The sequence below is a fragment of the Cynara cardunculus genome, assembly GCF_001531365.2.
Source record: "Cynara cardunculus var. scolymus isolate 2C chromosome LG 8, CcrdV1, whole genome shotgun sequence".
Classification (NCBI taxonomy): Eukaryota; Viridiplantae; Streptophyta; class Magnoliopsida; order Asterales; family Asteraceae; genus Cynara; species Cynara cardunculus.
The window spans coordinates 1,737,428-1,753,216 of NC_037535.1; the positions used below are offsets into that span (position 1 = coordinate 1,737,428).

The window sequence follows — 15,789 nt, forward strand, 5'->3', positions numbered from 1 at the left end:
CCCTCACTTACCGAGTAAAACTCTTCATCCTTATCCTCGTTCTTACCAGGTAAGATTGTAAGCCCTTGCCATGTAGGAAAATTATCCAATAAATACTTATCGGATAAATATTTAGTAAACACATTCACTAAAATTTTGTAATTACACAAATACACACATGTCGATAAAGAAATAATGGGAAGAAAAAGTGTTCGCTTAGGTGTTATCTCCTTTTCCATTGGGTGTGAGAGTGGTCACTGTACACGTGGCCTCAGAATCAACCAATCAAAAACGAGGAACACGTGTATAGTCCCCGAGGGCAATTTCGTCCAAACAAATTCTACCAAAATCAGGACTGCCCAACGGCAGTATGTTGCTGGCTTGCTGCTAGAACTCTCTTGAATCTTCCCCACACACACAAACACACACAGTAATAGTGAACATGGATCGAAAACTGGTGTTTAATTTGTTGTTTTGGGGTTCATTGTTATGTTCATCGTGGATACAAACATCGTATTGTGCAAAACCAGCTGGAGTTGCTCGGAAAGATGATATACCTTTCATCAAATGTCAAGTATGCGAGAAGCTTGCGAAGGAATTGTTCGAACAAGTTCGTGATAAACAAGCTAAGATTTCTCCTAAGAAGGTAATTTTTTATCTTTGTTTTCTTATAATCTATCAAAATGTTGCTGTTATCTCGCTAATTCCGGTGATCCAGTTGAGGAGATCGTAATTGAGGATTAAGCGTCTGGCTTTTGGATTTTGTTCGTATTCTTGTATGTGATCTGTTGTTTTTCGTTTGTCAATCGGAATTTGATATCAGATATCAGAGTATGAAGTTATTGAAATTTCGGAGAATGTATGCAATTTGAAGAAGCAAGAAGCTGATTGGATGCTCAAAATTGATATTGTGGAGAAAGGGGATCGATTGGAGGTAATAATTTTTCCCTTGATCTCCATTATTCTTTCCTGCTAATCACATTGGATGAGAAAATTGGCAAGCGATTAGGGTTTACATGAAAATATTGTATGTTTGTAGTACCTATCAGAAAATCAAGATGGCAAGTGATATAGCACTAGAGTTTGGTAGGTTTTCTTTCTCTATGCCATTCAATATTTTCATTTGCATTCCAACTTATGTGATGCCTAATAGAATGAAGAAAAGAATGTGGACCCACAAAACTGAGATCAGAGGATGAGATAGAATGGTATAAAAGCATAGCATTGGTACCAATTGATGCTTCAGAAAGGTATCCTACCTTTTGTTTTGGCCCACTGGCAGCTTGTTTAACATGGTGACATGAGAATATTGACATGTAGGTTTTGAGATTGTAGACATTGAAGTTTGACACTAGGGGCATGTTTGTTAGCAGCTTAATGAGCTTAATGGGACTCACAACTTATTCGGTTAGCTATATATTACTTTTTGGTAGTGGCTTAATGATATAGAAAGTGGCTGTTAGCTAAATATTACTGTTTTGTAGTGGCTTAATGATATAGAAAGTGGCTTATTCAATAAAGCTTATAGGGGTAGCTTTATGCAGAAGCCAAGTTTTTTCCATACATTTCCCTCCCAATTAAAAAAACACATTCCTTCCATCTATGAAAAAACCCTTCAAACAAAAACTTTTGCAATCTATACATACAGACTAATCCACACATATAGCTTTACCCATACAGGATTAATGGAAAACCAACCAAACAACCCCTGAGGATATGTTTTGCAAACTAGCTGATAATAAGATAGTTGTTTGTTGATAAACTAGGTTAAAAACTAGTCATGTTTGGTAAAAACTTAGCTGATAAACTAGGTTAAAAACTAGTCATGTTTGGTAAAACTTAGCTGATAAACTAGATGACAAAGTAAAATGATCTAAAAGGGCATAATTGGAAAAAAATGTATAAAGCTATCTGAAGTAGCTTTTCAAAAGGCTAGCTCGTGGCTTAGAAAATGAGGTTTTCCAGTAAGCTCAAAAACTAAGCTAGCTTATGGTTGCCAAACATGGACTAAATTTGTGTTAGGCTATCCAGCATTTTCATTTTATAGGTCTTATTGTGTGGTATACTGATAATTTAGACACAATTGTGGACAAGATGAGACCCCAAAATAGAGAATGACAAGTGGTGTAAAAGAATGGAATAGCAATTGATACTTTGGTAGGTATCTTACCTTTTGTTTTGGTCCTCTGGCAGCTTGTTGAACAAGACTCTGAAGGGCAATGTGGTTCAGAATGCAAAACCATCGAACGAGCTTGTCAAGAGGTTGCTTTTATTTCCTTTTTACTTCTCTATTTGTTTTCCCTCGATGCATCAGGAAGCTTGGGATGTTTAGTTGTTTTTGTTTTCTTGAGTAAGATTCGTAGAAAATTGGATTTGTGAGCTCCTTATAAACTCAAGGTGTGGGCTAGTAATGGCTTCCACCATGGTTTTAAGTTTAACTAGTCTAGAAGTTATTGGGCTGACCTGCTTCTTTGCCCTGGGGAGTTACAAATGGTATCAAAGCCGATCCTAATACCATCGTACGTTATGAGTCCTTGAGGGGATGTTTGGATTGCCAATTAAGGACAACCAGTCCCGCATGGGCAGAAAGTTGGATTTTTGAGCTCCTTATAAATTCTAAGTTGTGGGCTACCAATATCTTAGCACTTCTTTAGTAATATTCTTGCTGCCTTTTTGGTATACTTTTTTTAATTCGGTTGTTGTTTTAGGTTATAGGATACTATGATACAGATGTCGCGGAGTATATATACAAAAAGAAGCCTCAGATGCATTCATTGAGTAAATTCCTTTGCAAAGATCTTACCAAAGTATGTAATACTAAGCCACCGCCAGTTCCTAAGGTATATTCCTCTATCACTCATAAGCTAGTTTCTATTTGCCGTATATAAATATTATATACTTCCAAAAAAAAACATTTTTTTACTAGAATTTAGGAACATGTTTGACTATTTGTCAGATATCTAAATGTCTTTTACTAACAACAAAATAAAGAAATCTTGTGGCTCCAAATGAACATCATCATTTCTTGTGGCAAATAGTTAATTGTAACTAGAAAACTTCCTAATTATTATAAATTTTGCAACTTGCATAAGGAATCTAGCAGTTGGCATGGATGGAAAGTATTCCTCCTACAATTGGTTAAATCATTGTCAAGTATATTTGTGCAAGCATTATCGCTTTTTTGTTTAACCGTGGGTGTCCAAGCCGGCTTGCGCTCACCTCGATTAATCGTATGGGACCCTGAAGATAAGAAAAATCCCAGAGGCCCTAAGGAGACTTGAACTAGGCCCTAAGGAGACTTGAACTAGTGACATGGGGGGAGCCCTAGGGCCTAACCTTTATTAAGCTAGTCTTCCTTCAATAATCATAAGTACTTTAGACCAATAAAGTTTGTTGAACTCATGGTTTAAAATGTGCTTGAATGATACCACCTAATGGAGTCGAACCTCAAAACAACATAAAGTAATGACTTTGGATTAGTAAAGCTAGAACGATGCAGCCTCATACATATGAAACTAATCATTATTATATCGAAGTAATAATTTTACGATCAAATGCTTTCAAGCTACATAAATGTTTCCTTGTATTTTTCCAGTTCATTTTCAACATGTCCTTTTAGGTCGTTTTACACTATCGTCTAACTTATCAGCTAGTTATTACCATACATGATTAGTGTATCATCTACTTTTTACTAAACATGACTAGTTTATCAGCTACTTGTTTCTAAACATGACTAGTTTATCAGCTAGTTTTTTAGCGAACAACTAGCTTATAAGCGTAAGAGGATTGAAGCCAATAACATGTTATTGATGGGTAAAATTTTAGCCATTTATACAAGCTTAGTGCACAATATTCGCTTCATACTCTTCTGGTTAACATATCAAAAAGCTTCACATTTCATTTATCTATTTATTGTTAAAAATTCAGGGTAGGGAGCCGGGGGAAACATTTGTACCGAAGTCGGCAAAAGAGGCTGAAATGGAAAAGATGTTGAAATCAATGGAGGGTATGCCTGGTGCACCTGGCATGAAAATGTATTCAAGGGAAGATTTGATGAGTGGTAAAAACTTGGACGATGACGATGGTGATGATGAAGACGATGACGAACCATCAATCCCTTCGAATTTGGTAAGAATCTAGGAAATATACCCATGGTTGACAACCATACGCTAGCTTTAGAGTTCTCCAACAGATTCTTTAAAATAGAGAAAATGGAGCTTTTGTTCTCTATTTTGGTCCAACAGAATCTCTATATTCTTCTCTAAAATACATAAAACATGAAAAAACTCCCCAAGTGTATAGAATTCTCTAAAACTTGATATAAGCCAGCTTTAGAGCATCTCCAACAGATTCACTAAAATAGAGAAAATGTAGGTTTTGTTCTTTATTTTGGTCCAACAGATTCTCTAAATTACTGAAAACAAAGAGAATTCTCACCAATAAAATTGAATTATTATTATTTCATATAACGTTTGTTTTAAAAGTGTATTGGGATGATAAAATTATAAAATATTTTAATAATATAATTAATGTTTAAATCTCTAAAATAGAAAATCTTTAAGATTTGAATGTAATTTTTTTTAGAGATTTTATTTTTTGGTTATCTGTTTTAGAGAAATTATAGAGAATCTGTTGGAGATGCTCTTATATTTTTAGCTTATTGTAAAACCCTTGCTTAATTAGGAATAAGTTAACTCATATGTGAGCTTTTTGAAACCCAAAAATGCTTCAAGTAGCGTTCCATAACCCTTCTACAAATTAGTTTTTCAACATGACCTTTCATTTTACATTGTCATCTAGCTTATTAGCTAGTTTTTATTGAACATGACTATTTTATCAGCTACTTTATTAGAGCATCTTCAACAACTATACTAAAATATAGACATTAGAAATTTAGAGTATATTTTTGTTTCAACAGTTATGCTGTAGCGTATGCTAAGATAGAGAAAAGAAGAGAGAGAGAGGGTAAAAATTCTCCAAATTTGGAGAAATCTCTGAAATTCTATATCTAAGAGAGAAATAATATTTAATTGTTTCTCACCAATCCGAGACATTAAAATTAAGTGCTTAAGAGAGAAATGATATTTTATTAAATGTATTGAATATTTTAATAATATAGTTAATGATATTGTTAAAATAGAGTAGTTGTTTGGAGTTGAATGTAATTTTTTTATAGATTTAAACTTTTGATACTCTAATTTGGACAAATTGCATGAAAAAGTAATGTACTTTAACTTGATTCCTATCTTGGGTAACGTACTTTCAAAACTTTCATTTTGGTACCTAAGTTGTAAAGTTTAAACATTTAAGTACCCTAGGAATCGGTTGAAGCATTAACCGGTTATCATGTTGATCTGGTATCCACTCAGTATTATTTGCTGACGTGGTCAGTGACCTGAATTTTTTTAATCTAAAAATTAGTCTTCAACAGGTTACCCCCGGGTACTTAAATGTTTAAAATTTTACTTCTTTGGTACCAAAATGGAAGTTCTAAAAGTACGTTACCCAAAATAAGAATCAAGTTAAAGTACGTTACTTTTCATGCAATTTGCCCCTCCAATTAAGAAAAGTTATAGCATAGCCGTTGGAAATGTTAGCTAACAACTAGTTTTTCAGCTAACAAGTAGCTTATTTATCAGTCAGTTTGTCAAACACAACCTCAGTATCGTCAAATATCATTGATTTGTGGTGAAAACTTCATTTTTTTAACTTCCTGTGATTTGAATAGGGGAAGATTATGAAGGAAAAAGAAAGCATGAAGATGGATTGGAAGCAAAAGGTGAAGAAAGGGGTGATAGATGCTGGTGAAGCAGCAAAGAAACATGCAACTAAAATGGGATTTAGGTTGCAGAAATGGTGGAAAGGAAAGAAGGCAAGTTTCACACAACACAACTCAAACTCTGCCAAAAATGAGCTTTAGAACTTGCTCTTGTTTCCACATAGTTTTTGTAGTCAACCCCTTTTTCTTTTTCTTTTTTTGGGAATTGAGTTGTATAACTTGTGTTTCTTTAGGTTTACATATGAAACATACATTTTTCACAAATATAATATTAACTATTACTTTATATTTTTTTTTATTAACCTGGATATCCAATCCGCTATATGAGCATTCCTTCAAAGAGTATCTTCTAATATTATTACGATATTTAACCTTCTTATTTTTTATTTTTTTGGGAGGTTGAGGCTCAAAATAAATATTTTGAGCGTGAGGGGACCCTGTGATGTGCGAACGACGTGTTCTACGACTTAGGCCGCGCCAAAGGTTGTCTGCGTCTATGATTTAGCATCATATGTGATAGTCTTGATGGATTACAGGATCATATCAACAACACCCTTATCACAGTGATAATACTTGTGAGGGGGCTTAGTGGTGTAAGGGCGACTTGGCCCACAACCAAGATCACATCGAAAATCGTCTGCGTCTCTGATTTAGTATCACAAGTGTATCATATGTGATGGAATAATGGTATCACATGTGATTGTCTATAGTCTAGGGTGTTTTCGCGTTCTCGTGAAATGAAGTGTTCTCGTTTGAACCCTTCTCTCTTTCTCTCTCTCTCTCTCTCTATATATATATATATATATATATAAAATTGTTAATGCATATACATAATGAAATTCATGTGTATCACGTATCTGTTGATTATCGTTGTTCTTAAAATATTTATGGTTCTCATTTGATATTTCTCCTATATCTTTATTTAAAAGAGAAACCAAGAAGAAATCTCTATTTTTTCACTTCATAGTTTGTATCCCACACTGGATCGGGAATGAAAGAGATTAAAATGAGGTGGGTATAAAAAGAAAAATCAACTTTTTTTTCTCAATTTATGATTTACATTCCACATCTGATTACTACAGTTTTAAATTACAATAATTACTTTTGCAGTGTTTGACAAAATCATGTAATAATAAAAACACAGATCTAAAAAGCTCGATTAAGTACAAAATATGTATATCCAAGATAGAGATTACGGCTGCTCATTTTTTATGTCTACAATTTCTCAACTCAAAAGTCGCTCATTTGGGAATTCAAAACAGATGGTGAAGAGTTGAATCCGTCTTCTTCGATGAAGGTGGACCCGTCTTCTTCGAAGGTGGACCCGGAAATCTGTGTTGTACGTTCAAAGATCTTAACACGAATAGGAGCAGGATTTCGTCGAAACTAAGACATATTGTCTCTTTCAACATATGACTCATGATCACCTGATGCCCTCACGTGCACTCGTGGATACACAAAATTCTCGATGAACCTTCCAAAGGCAACACCTGTGTTTCATCAGGCATTTAGCTTCGATGATTGATGTCCCACTTCTTTCAGATGAAGGCATAATTCAATTGGTATGGACACATATTTGACATCATAGATACGTGTCAATAGAGTCCATATCAACTTGAATATACCTGCAATGACAATCCAGAAAAGCAAATTCAAGAGATCAGCAAAACTTCATGGATATACAGTAATAAAAATCTACATATTTTACCAGAATACAATGAACAAAAATCAGATATAATACCTCATTGTACATACTGACCTTCGAATAGCCATTGGTCCACCTTTCGAAATGTTATGAACATTGAAGTTGCGAATTTATTACTTCTCATGGTATCGGAAATAAGGGAACTTGCATAGATTCTATAAGATCCCCATATGATATCAGGTGAGTAATAGATATATGAACAAAACGAGATTAACGAATATACCAAGACTTAAGAGAACTTACCGCAAATAACCCATAGTTTCCTCCATGGGAAAGACTAGAATCTTGCTTGACGACTGAATGTCGGCAATAAGATCTATTTACTCTTGGAACTTAATCATTAATACATCAAAAGTAATAACGCTTCACCGTGTGGAGATCATAGACACATGAACCTCGTTTTATGAGTTCGATTTCAGCATACATAACTCTGTTCGTCCGATGTGGGATGGATCGTCATCTTAACTACAAAGACAAAGATGCACGATTGTACATAACACAAGCATCTGTCTACAATAATAACAAATTATAATATAATATGTCACCTGATGGAAAGCCTCCAACTAAAAATGCGCCCCTTGACAATAACTTTCGAATAGATAATACTGAAACTAAGAATATGGTAGACACAGACTCTTGCTCAGATAATATTTCCATATCAGTATTTTTTTTTTCTCGTGGGATTAAATAAAACGCTCCGTGTATATCTTAACATAACATTGAGATCTTTGTAATTTTTCTCTACGTCCTCGTATAAATTTATCATAATTTGACTTGTATCTTATGATCAGTTTAACGATATTTATTTCGTCGAGTTCAATTTGTTTGTCTTAGAAAAAACTAACACCTAAAGCGGTCCGTCGCAAATTAGTGGCGAAAAATATATCAATGGGCCAATGCAAACACACAATAGTTGGGCCAAAAAAAATGATAGGATTGGGCTTTGAAGTAACTAAATAATATTTGTAGGCCCATGTTAAATTAAACATCAACCTAAAAGTAATCAAGTTAAATAATTAAATGAAACAAAAAGTCCAATTGAGGGGTGTTTGGGATTGCTTATTTAAAGTGCTTATTAACTTATTTCGATGTGTACTGGTAATAAGAAGTTTTTAGTGTTTGGATGGAGAAAAAAAAGGAAATGCTTATACCGGTTTGGCACCGGTAATAAGGAGTTTTTAATGAGTTACTTTATTATAACTTATTCCCGATGTGGTACCGACAATAAGAAGTTTTAGTGTTTGGATGAGAAAAGAAAATGACGTCTCTATCTATTTTATGAGATTATCCGGTGTGGTACCGCCATAAGTTAATCCAAACATTTTTCATAAAACTCCAGTGTACCATCATATAAGTTAATAAGCACTTTTATAAAAACGCATTAGTTGTTTTAAATAAGCAATCTCAAACATCCCTGAATAAATGAATTGGTCTACTTGAGTTAAATTCATTATTAACTAATAAGCCAAATTTTGTTTCAAAATTAATAGGCATATTTTCAATTTAAATTAAAGGCCTAATTTTATATTTTTATTTTAAAATTTAATAGGCCTATTTTCAATATATATATATTGTTTCATATAATATTTTCTTTATGAAGTTATTTCATATATGGTTATGAAATTGTTTCATATAATACTTAATGAAATTTTAATGAAACTGTTTCATGTATTTCTCTAAAATTAAAATAATGAAGATGATAATATCCATAATTAACGTCCTCCACAATAATACTTAATAGAGGTGGGGATGAGCATGGCCGTCAATGACAATGTTAAATGTGAGATTTTGAACAGGCCCCCTGAAATTTAGGGGACCAAAATTTACCTGTGCTTAGGGTGTAAACTATAGAAGAGAATGTTTAGGTTCAAATTATTAATCGTTTGATTTTAGGTTCAAATTATCAATGGTTTAGGTTGATTTTCAAATTGTTAATCGTTTAGGTTTGACCTGTAACATCTCATGACAACCTTGCTAGATATTATCTGTTTCACACATCTAGACTCACGGTTTTAAAACACGTCTGATAGAGGAGATATCAAGTCCCTTATAAGGCAACTTTTTTACCCTCTACAACCAATGTGGGATCTTATAATCCACCCCCGTTGGGAGCCTAACGTCCTCGCTAGCACACTAGTTTGGCTTTGATATCATATATAACATCGCAAGTCAATCGTACCAGATGTTGTTCGCTTTGTCCCACACCTAAACTTATGGTTTCAAAACGCGCATGATAGAGGAGGTATCGAGTCTTCTATAAGGCAACTTTTGTTCCCCTCCCCAACCAATGTGGGATCTTACATAGCCCATTTTTGTTCTTAATATATATTCTATGTTATCTCAGTGATGTAATGTAATAAAAAAAAATCTTGAAATTAAATGTTTAGATGAGAGAAATGATATTGTATTAAATATATAAAATATTTTAATAATATAATTAATGGTATAACCTCTAAAATGGAAAAGTTGTTGGAGTTATGGAGATTCTTTTTAAAGATATTGAGTTTTGATTCTCCATTTTGAAGATCTTTTTGGAGAATCCGTTGGAGATGCTCTTATAGAATTACCATCAGAAAAAGTTCTTATAAATCAGTTATATTTTGGAGTTTTTATACAAGAGATTTGGTTCTTTTCTTAAATTTTGTATGAAATAACATTTTGTTAGGGGCTTTTTATCTGAATGCTTATCTGGTAAGTGTTTATCGTTAGAAGTCAATACTATAATTTATATTCTAAGTAAGATTGTAGTATATCAAAATGGTATCGTATGCAACAATATATGTATATGGTAAGCACTTAACCGGGTCAGAGTCGTCACCCTCACTTACCGGGTAAAACTCTCTATCCTTATCATCGCTCTTACTAGGTAAGATTCTTAGGTCTTGCCATGTTCATCCAGTGAGCAAAATTGCCCGATAAGCACCTATCGGGTAAGCGTTTAGTAAACGGCCTCTTAGTTTTTGTATTACCGATCTTGAAATAATAAATGGACCAACAAAATGAGGTTATTGTTAGAGTATCTCCAATGGATTCTCTAATTCTTTTGTCAACAATGGAGATTAAAACATCAAAGGGCCTTTGGCTTAATGGTATGTGAGTCTTTGGCTTTCTAGCATGTCAGAGGTTCAAACCTCACCAAAAATGAGAAGGATGTATGAGTTTATTTGTTCTATTTGTTGTATATAACTATTATATACTTCAAAAAAATGGAGATTAAAACTCAAAATCTTAAAATAATAATAATAATAACACAAACAGATTCTCTATTTTTGAGATTACAATACTGATTAAAATATTTTTTTTATATGTAATAAAATATTATTTCATAGAAGATTTAACATCACGGTTTCGAAATGACAAAAATACAATAAAAAATTGTTTCTCTTTCATTGTAATCATTTTAGAAAATTCTTCAAATTTAAAGAATTTCACAATCATACTTTTTCTATTTTCGAGAATCTATTGAAACAAAAATTTATCCAAAATCTCCAAATTTTCAAGAATTTGTTGGAGATGCTTTTAGAACATATCCAACAACTTACTAAAGGGCATTTGGCCTAACGGTATCTGAGTCTCTTGCCTCCTAGGAGCTCCGGGGTTCAAACTTTATCAACGGTGAGGAGGGTGTGTGAGTTTTTTGGTTGTATTTGCCGTATATAAAAAAATATATTATATACTTAAAAAAACATATCCAACAACTTTTCTATAATTAAAAATGGAGTTTTGCTTTATATTTTGCTCTAATAAATTCTTTATAGTATTAAACTTTAAATATAGAGAATTCTTTAAAACTCTCTGGCGAGAAGAAAGAAATATTATTTTAATACCTTCCACTAATGAAATTAATTCTTAGTTTTTTATATAATTTTTTTAAAAATGTACTGAAATGATAAAGTTATAAAATATTTTAATAGTACAGTTGATGTTGAAAACTATTTAAAATAGAGAATCTATTAGAGTTGAATGTAACATATTTTGACTTTTAATCTCTATTTTAAAAAAATTATTAATAATATGTTAAAAATACTTCTAAACAGTATAATTGTAAAGTTTTATAGCAGTTTTTAATTTGCTAAGTTGACAATTATATAATTCACTATAAATGCGGTGACTCCGGACTATCTGCAAAACAGGTGGTCGTCCTGAGATTAGTCGGCTCGCATAACGGGTTGGATATCCAGGTTAATCAATATATATATATATATATATATATATATAATTCACTACATTATTAATATTTATAGTCATATTTATTTAAATTGATTAATCAATTTAGTAAATAAAATTTTATTATAATACTATAATATTAATTTTAGAAAAGTGGAACATTCTTTTGAAAATTTAAAAAAAATATGATAACCTTAAGAACTTGTGTATCATGTGTTATTTTATATCATTTTTTTCCATCTAAGACTAGTATATAGAATAAAGGTAAATTGCATAAAAAGTAAAGTACTTTAACTTGATTCCTATTTTGGATAGTGTACTTTCAAAACTTCCATTTTGATATATAAGACGTAAAGTTTTAAACATTTAAGTACCCGGGGAACCGGTTTAAGACTAATTTTAGATTAAAAAATTCATGTCACTAACCACGTCGATCAATAATACCGAGTTGGATATCACATCACTCGTCACATCAGCATGATAACCGGTTACTGTTTCAATCTGTTACCCGGGTACTTAAATATTTAAAACTTTACATCTTAAGTATCAAAATAGAAGAATCAAGTTAAAGTATGTTACTTTTCCATGCAATATGCTCATAGAATAATGATTAACATATATTTGTTTAACGATATGTGTGTTTCACATGTACTTGGTTCACAACGTGTTTATGAAACAAAAAATACATGTAAAAAAGTTTCAGATTGTGAACCGAATACATATATAGAAGTACATTAAGAAATAAATATATGTTAATCAGTACATTAAGTACCATACTTAAACGGAAAAAAATCATGTAAAACAAAACCTTAAGATAAGAGTTTTCATATATATCACAAATTTTAAAATTTTCAAATGATTAAAACCTCATTCTAATCTATACTGTATTATAAAACATTTGACAAAAACTCTTAAAAACCATTTTTATGCACAAAGTACTGTATATTGATGCATATTACTTAAAATTCAAGATTACAAGTAAATGATGTATAAGTACAACTTATTAAAGTTCGATGTTTGAATTTGTATAACTAACTGCGGATAAACATAATCAAATAGAGGATAAACATCTCATTTTAAAATATAAAAAATCTAAAATATAATTAGAATAATTATTGAGTTCTAATAAAATAAGTAATTATTATCTTTATAAGAAAATTATATTATTAAACCAAATATAAATCATTATTGAACTTAAATTAAATTATAATAAAAAAATTGAACTAAAAAATTACACAAAAAATAAGAATTTTAAATAGTTAATTTGATACTAATATCGAATATTTTTGTCATTTTTTAATGATATTTTTAAATTTATATTTTATTCAAAAATAAAAACATTATCGCTTTTTGAGAATCATATAAGACCATACTATAACATCTATTGAGATAAAAAATAAAATAAAAAATAAAATTCAAGATATATTTCACTATATTATACAAATACTATTCTAGTAATATTATAACATAAAGTCACACAGATAATTAAAAAATAAAAAAAAACGGTTTTTACTTTCATTAAAAAAAGGAAATAATACTAAAGGAAAGTAGTTGAATATGGATTCCGAATCCTATATATATCACCATAAACCCGTCTTCACTCCTCAATTCCATCCTTCTTCTTCTTCTTCCCCATTCAATCAAACCCTGACACAATATCGTTCAACCAGTTCGTAATCATGTCCAAGAAGATGCTTACTTTCATGTCAAAGGATAAACAGCAATTCACCATTGAAGAAGAATTTGCAGTCCAATCGGTCACCATTAGAAACATGGTGGAGGAAGATTGTGCATCGTCTGTTATCCCTCTCCCTAACGTTCATTCCGAAACCTTAACCCTAGTGATTGAATACCTCAATAAACAGGCATCGGTTGCAGAGAATGATCTGAAAAAGTTTGTTGATGAAAAACAGATTTCGACGTTGTTGGATCTGGCTAAGGCCGCTTCTTATCTTGACATCAAAGGATTGATGGATTTGGCTTGTGAGAAACTGGCGGATCTGATCAAGGACATGACGGTGGAAGAGCTTCGAGAGATTTTTCAAATCGAGAATGATTTTACACCTGAAGAAGAACAAGCTCTTCGTGCTGAATTCCCTTGGGCTTTCGAAGTATAGATTCAGAATATATATTCTACTCCGCCGTAAGTAGTCGTTCCTCCGCCGTTAGTGCAATCATGGACATTTGATGTTTCTGTTGAATTTTTATACGGCGAGTTTTTGTTTTCCTTTTTCTGAAATAACAAATCTAATACATATAATTCTGCGATTCTGATTGGTTTTCTGATCAACGATTGATCCAATTCCAATAACAGGGATTCGGTATGTTATCAATGAGCCTAATTAATGGTAGATTTGATTGAGAATTCTAATGGCGAAAACCGTTTTGATCGATTAAATGCATTCCTCTAAACTTTCGGATTGTTTGTTGGCTAACTTTTAGCCTTCCGATTGTTGATTGCAAAGTATATTGGTATAGATAGATCTGGAACAACAGCATTGTGGGATATACAGAATTTTATCCCGCATTGTGCATGCAGTTTGGCTGGAGCATCTCGAACATATTTTATATAAAGGAAAAAATAAAGAATTTATTTATTCCGGTGTGACACCGATAATAAGTATTTTTGAGTGTTTGGATAAACAACTTATATCGGTGTCAAACCCATAATAAGTAGTTTTTAAAAAAGTTAAACATTTCTGACTTATAATAAGTTGATAATTACTTTTATAGAAAAATATAAAATTCAAGATTACAAGTAAATTATGCATAAGTACAACTTATTAAAGCTCCATATCTGAATTCGAGTAACTAATTGCAGATAAACATAATCAAATATAAGATAAACATTTCATTTTAAATATAAAATATCTAAAATATAATTAAGATAATCAATGACTTCTAACAAAATCTTTAATTATTATCTTTACAAAAATTATATTATTAAACCAAAAATAAAAAATGTATTAAAGAAATACACAAAAAATAAGAAATTTTAAATATTTAGTTTGGTACTAATATCAATATTTTCTTTTCAATTTTTATGATATATCTTCGTATTTATATTTTATTCAAAAATAAAAACATTATCGTTTTCTCAAAACCACATAAAATTGTATTATAACATCGACTGAGACAAAAAAAATGAAATATTAAAATCGAGATATATCTCACTACATTGTACGAGTATTCTTCTAATGATTAATTAATGCATTTTGTAGATGGATGTGAACTTCTTTATCCTTGATTTATCTATATTGAGCACGAAATTTTTGGAATCATCCATTATCATCCACCGTTGTTTTGATCTTTGTTGTTGGCACTTCTTTTGCAAGTTCAATTGCTCGATCACAATCTTATTCACCATCTATTACAATGTTGCAACATCTCCAACAGATTCTCTAAAATGGAAAGTCAAAAATCAAAATCTTCAAAAATAATATTATATACATCTCGAACAAATTCTTCATTTTAGAGATTAAAACACCAGTTATATTATAAAAATATTCAATACATTTAATAAATTTTTTTTATCTATCTCTCCTAGATATTTAATTTCAAATACTCTTATTGGTGGGAATAATAAAATATTATTTGTCACTCATATTTTCTTATTTATCCTATTTTCTCCATTTTGGAAAAGTATTTGGAGAATATATTGAAGCAAAACAATTTCTAAATTTTTCTTTTTGAATTATATAATATTTATATATGACGAATAGAACAAATAAACTTACACACTCCTCATAATATTTATATATGGCGAATAGAACAAATAAACTTACACATTATTCTCATCTTTGGTGAGATTTGAACCCCTGATCTTCTAGGAGGCCAAAGACTCATATACCGCTAAGTCAAAAACTATTTGGTTTTTAAAATTTTCATTTTCTCTATTTTAAAGAAAATTTGTTGCAAATATTGTTATATAAATAATGCATTAGCCATTATTTCATGTAGTAATTTCTTTCCCCAAAATTATTCTTTTTACAAGCTTCTTGTTGCATATCATTATATTTTTTCATTTATAACATGTTTCTTTCATCTTATTGTAATATATATATATATATAGAGGAGTGATCATATGAAAACCGCCTTCATTTGTGTAAACCGTGCAAACCACCTTCATCAGTCGATTTCATTGTTTAATCTTATGAAA

At 31.2% G+C, this 15,789-nt stretch overlaps 2 protein-coding genes across 2 annotated transcripts; both read left to right on the forward strand.

The window, feature by feature from the left end:
• Window positions 1-354: 354 nt before the first annotated feature.
• On the forward strand, window positions 355-5,991 carry LOC112517027. Its single transcript, XM_025124321.1, has 6 exons — window positions 355-625; window positions 803-913; window positions 2,173-2,241; window positions 2,688-2,819; window positions 3,907-4,107; window positions 5,708-5,991. The coding sequence occupies exons 1-6, from the start codon at window positions 422-424 to the stop codon at window positions 5,897-5,899; spliced, it is 909 nt and encodes a 302-aa protein (XP_024980089.1). The 5' UTR covers window positions 355-421; the 3' UTR covers window positions 5,900-5,991.
• A 7,318-nt stretch (window positions 5,992-13,309) lies between these two features.
• Window positions 13,310-13,747, forward strand: LOC112516780 (SKP1-like protein 11). The gene has a single exon (XM_025124015.1). The coding sequence runs from the start codon at window positions 13,310-13,312 to the stop codon at window positions 13,745-13,747; it is 438 nt and encodes a 145-aa protein (XP_024979783.1).
• The last annotated feature ends 2,042 nt before the right edge of the window (window positions 13,748-15,789 follow it).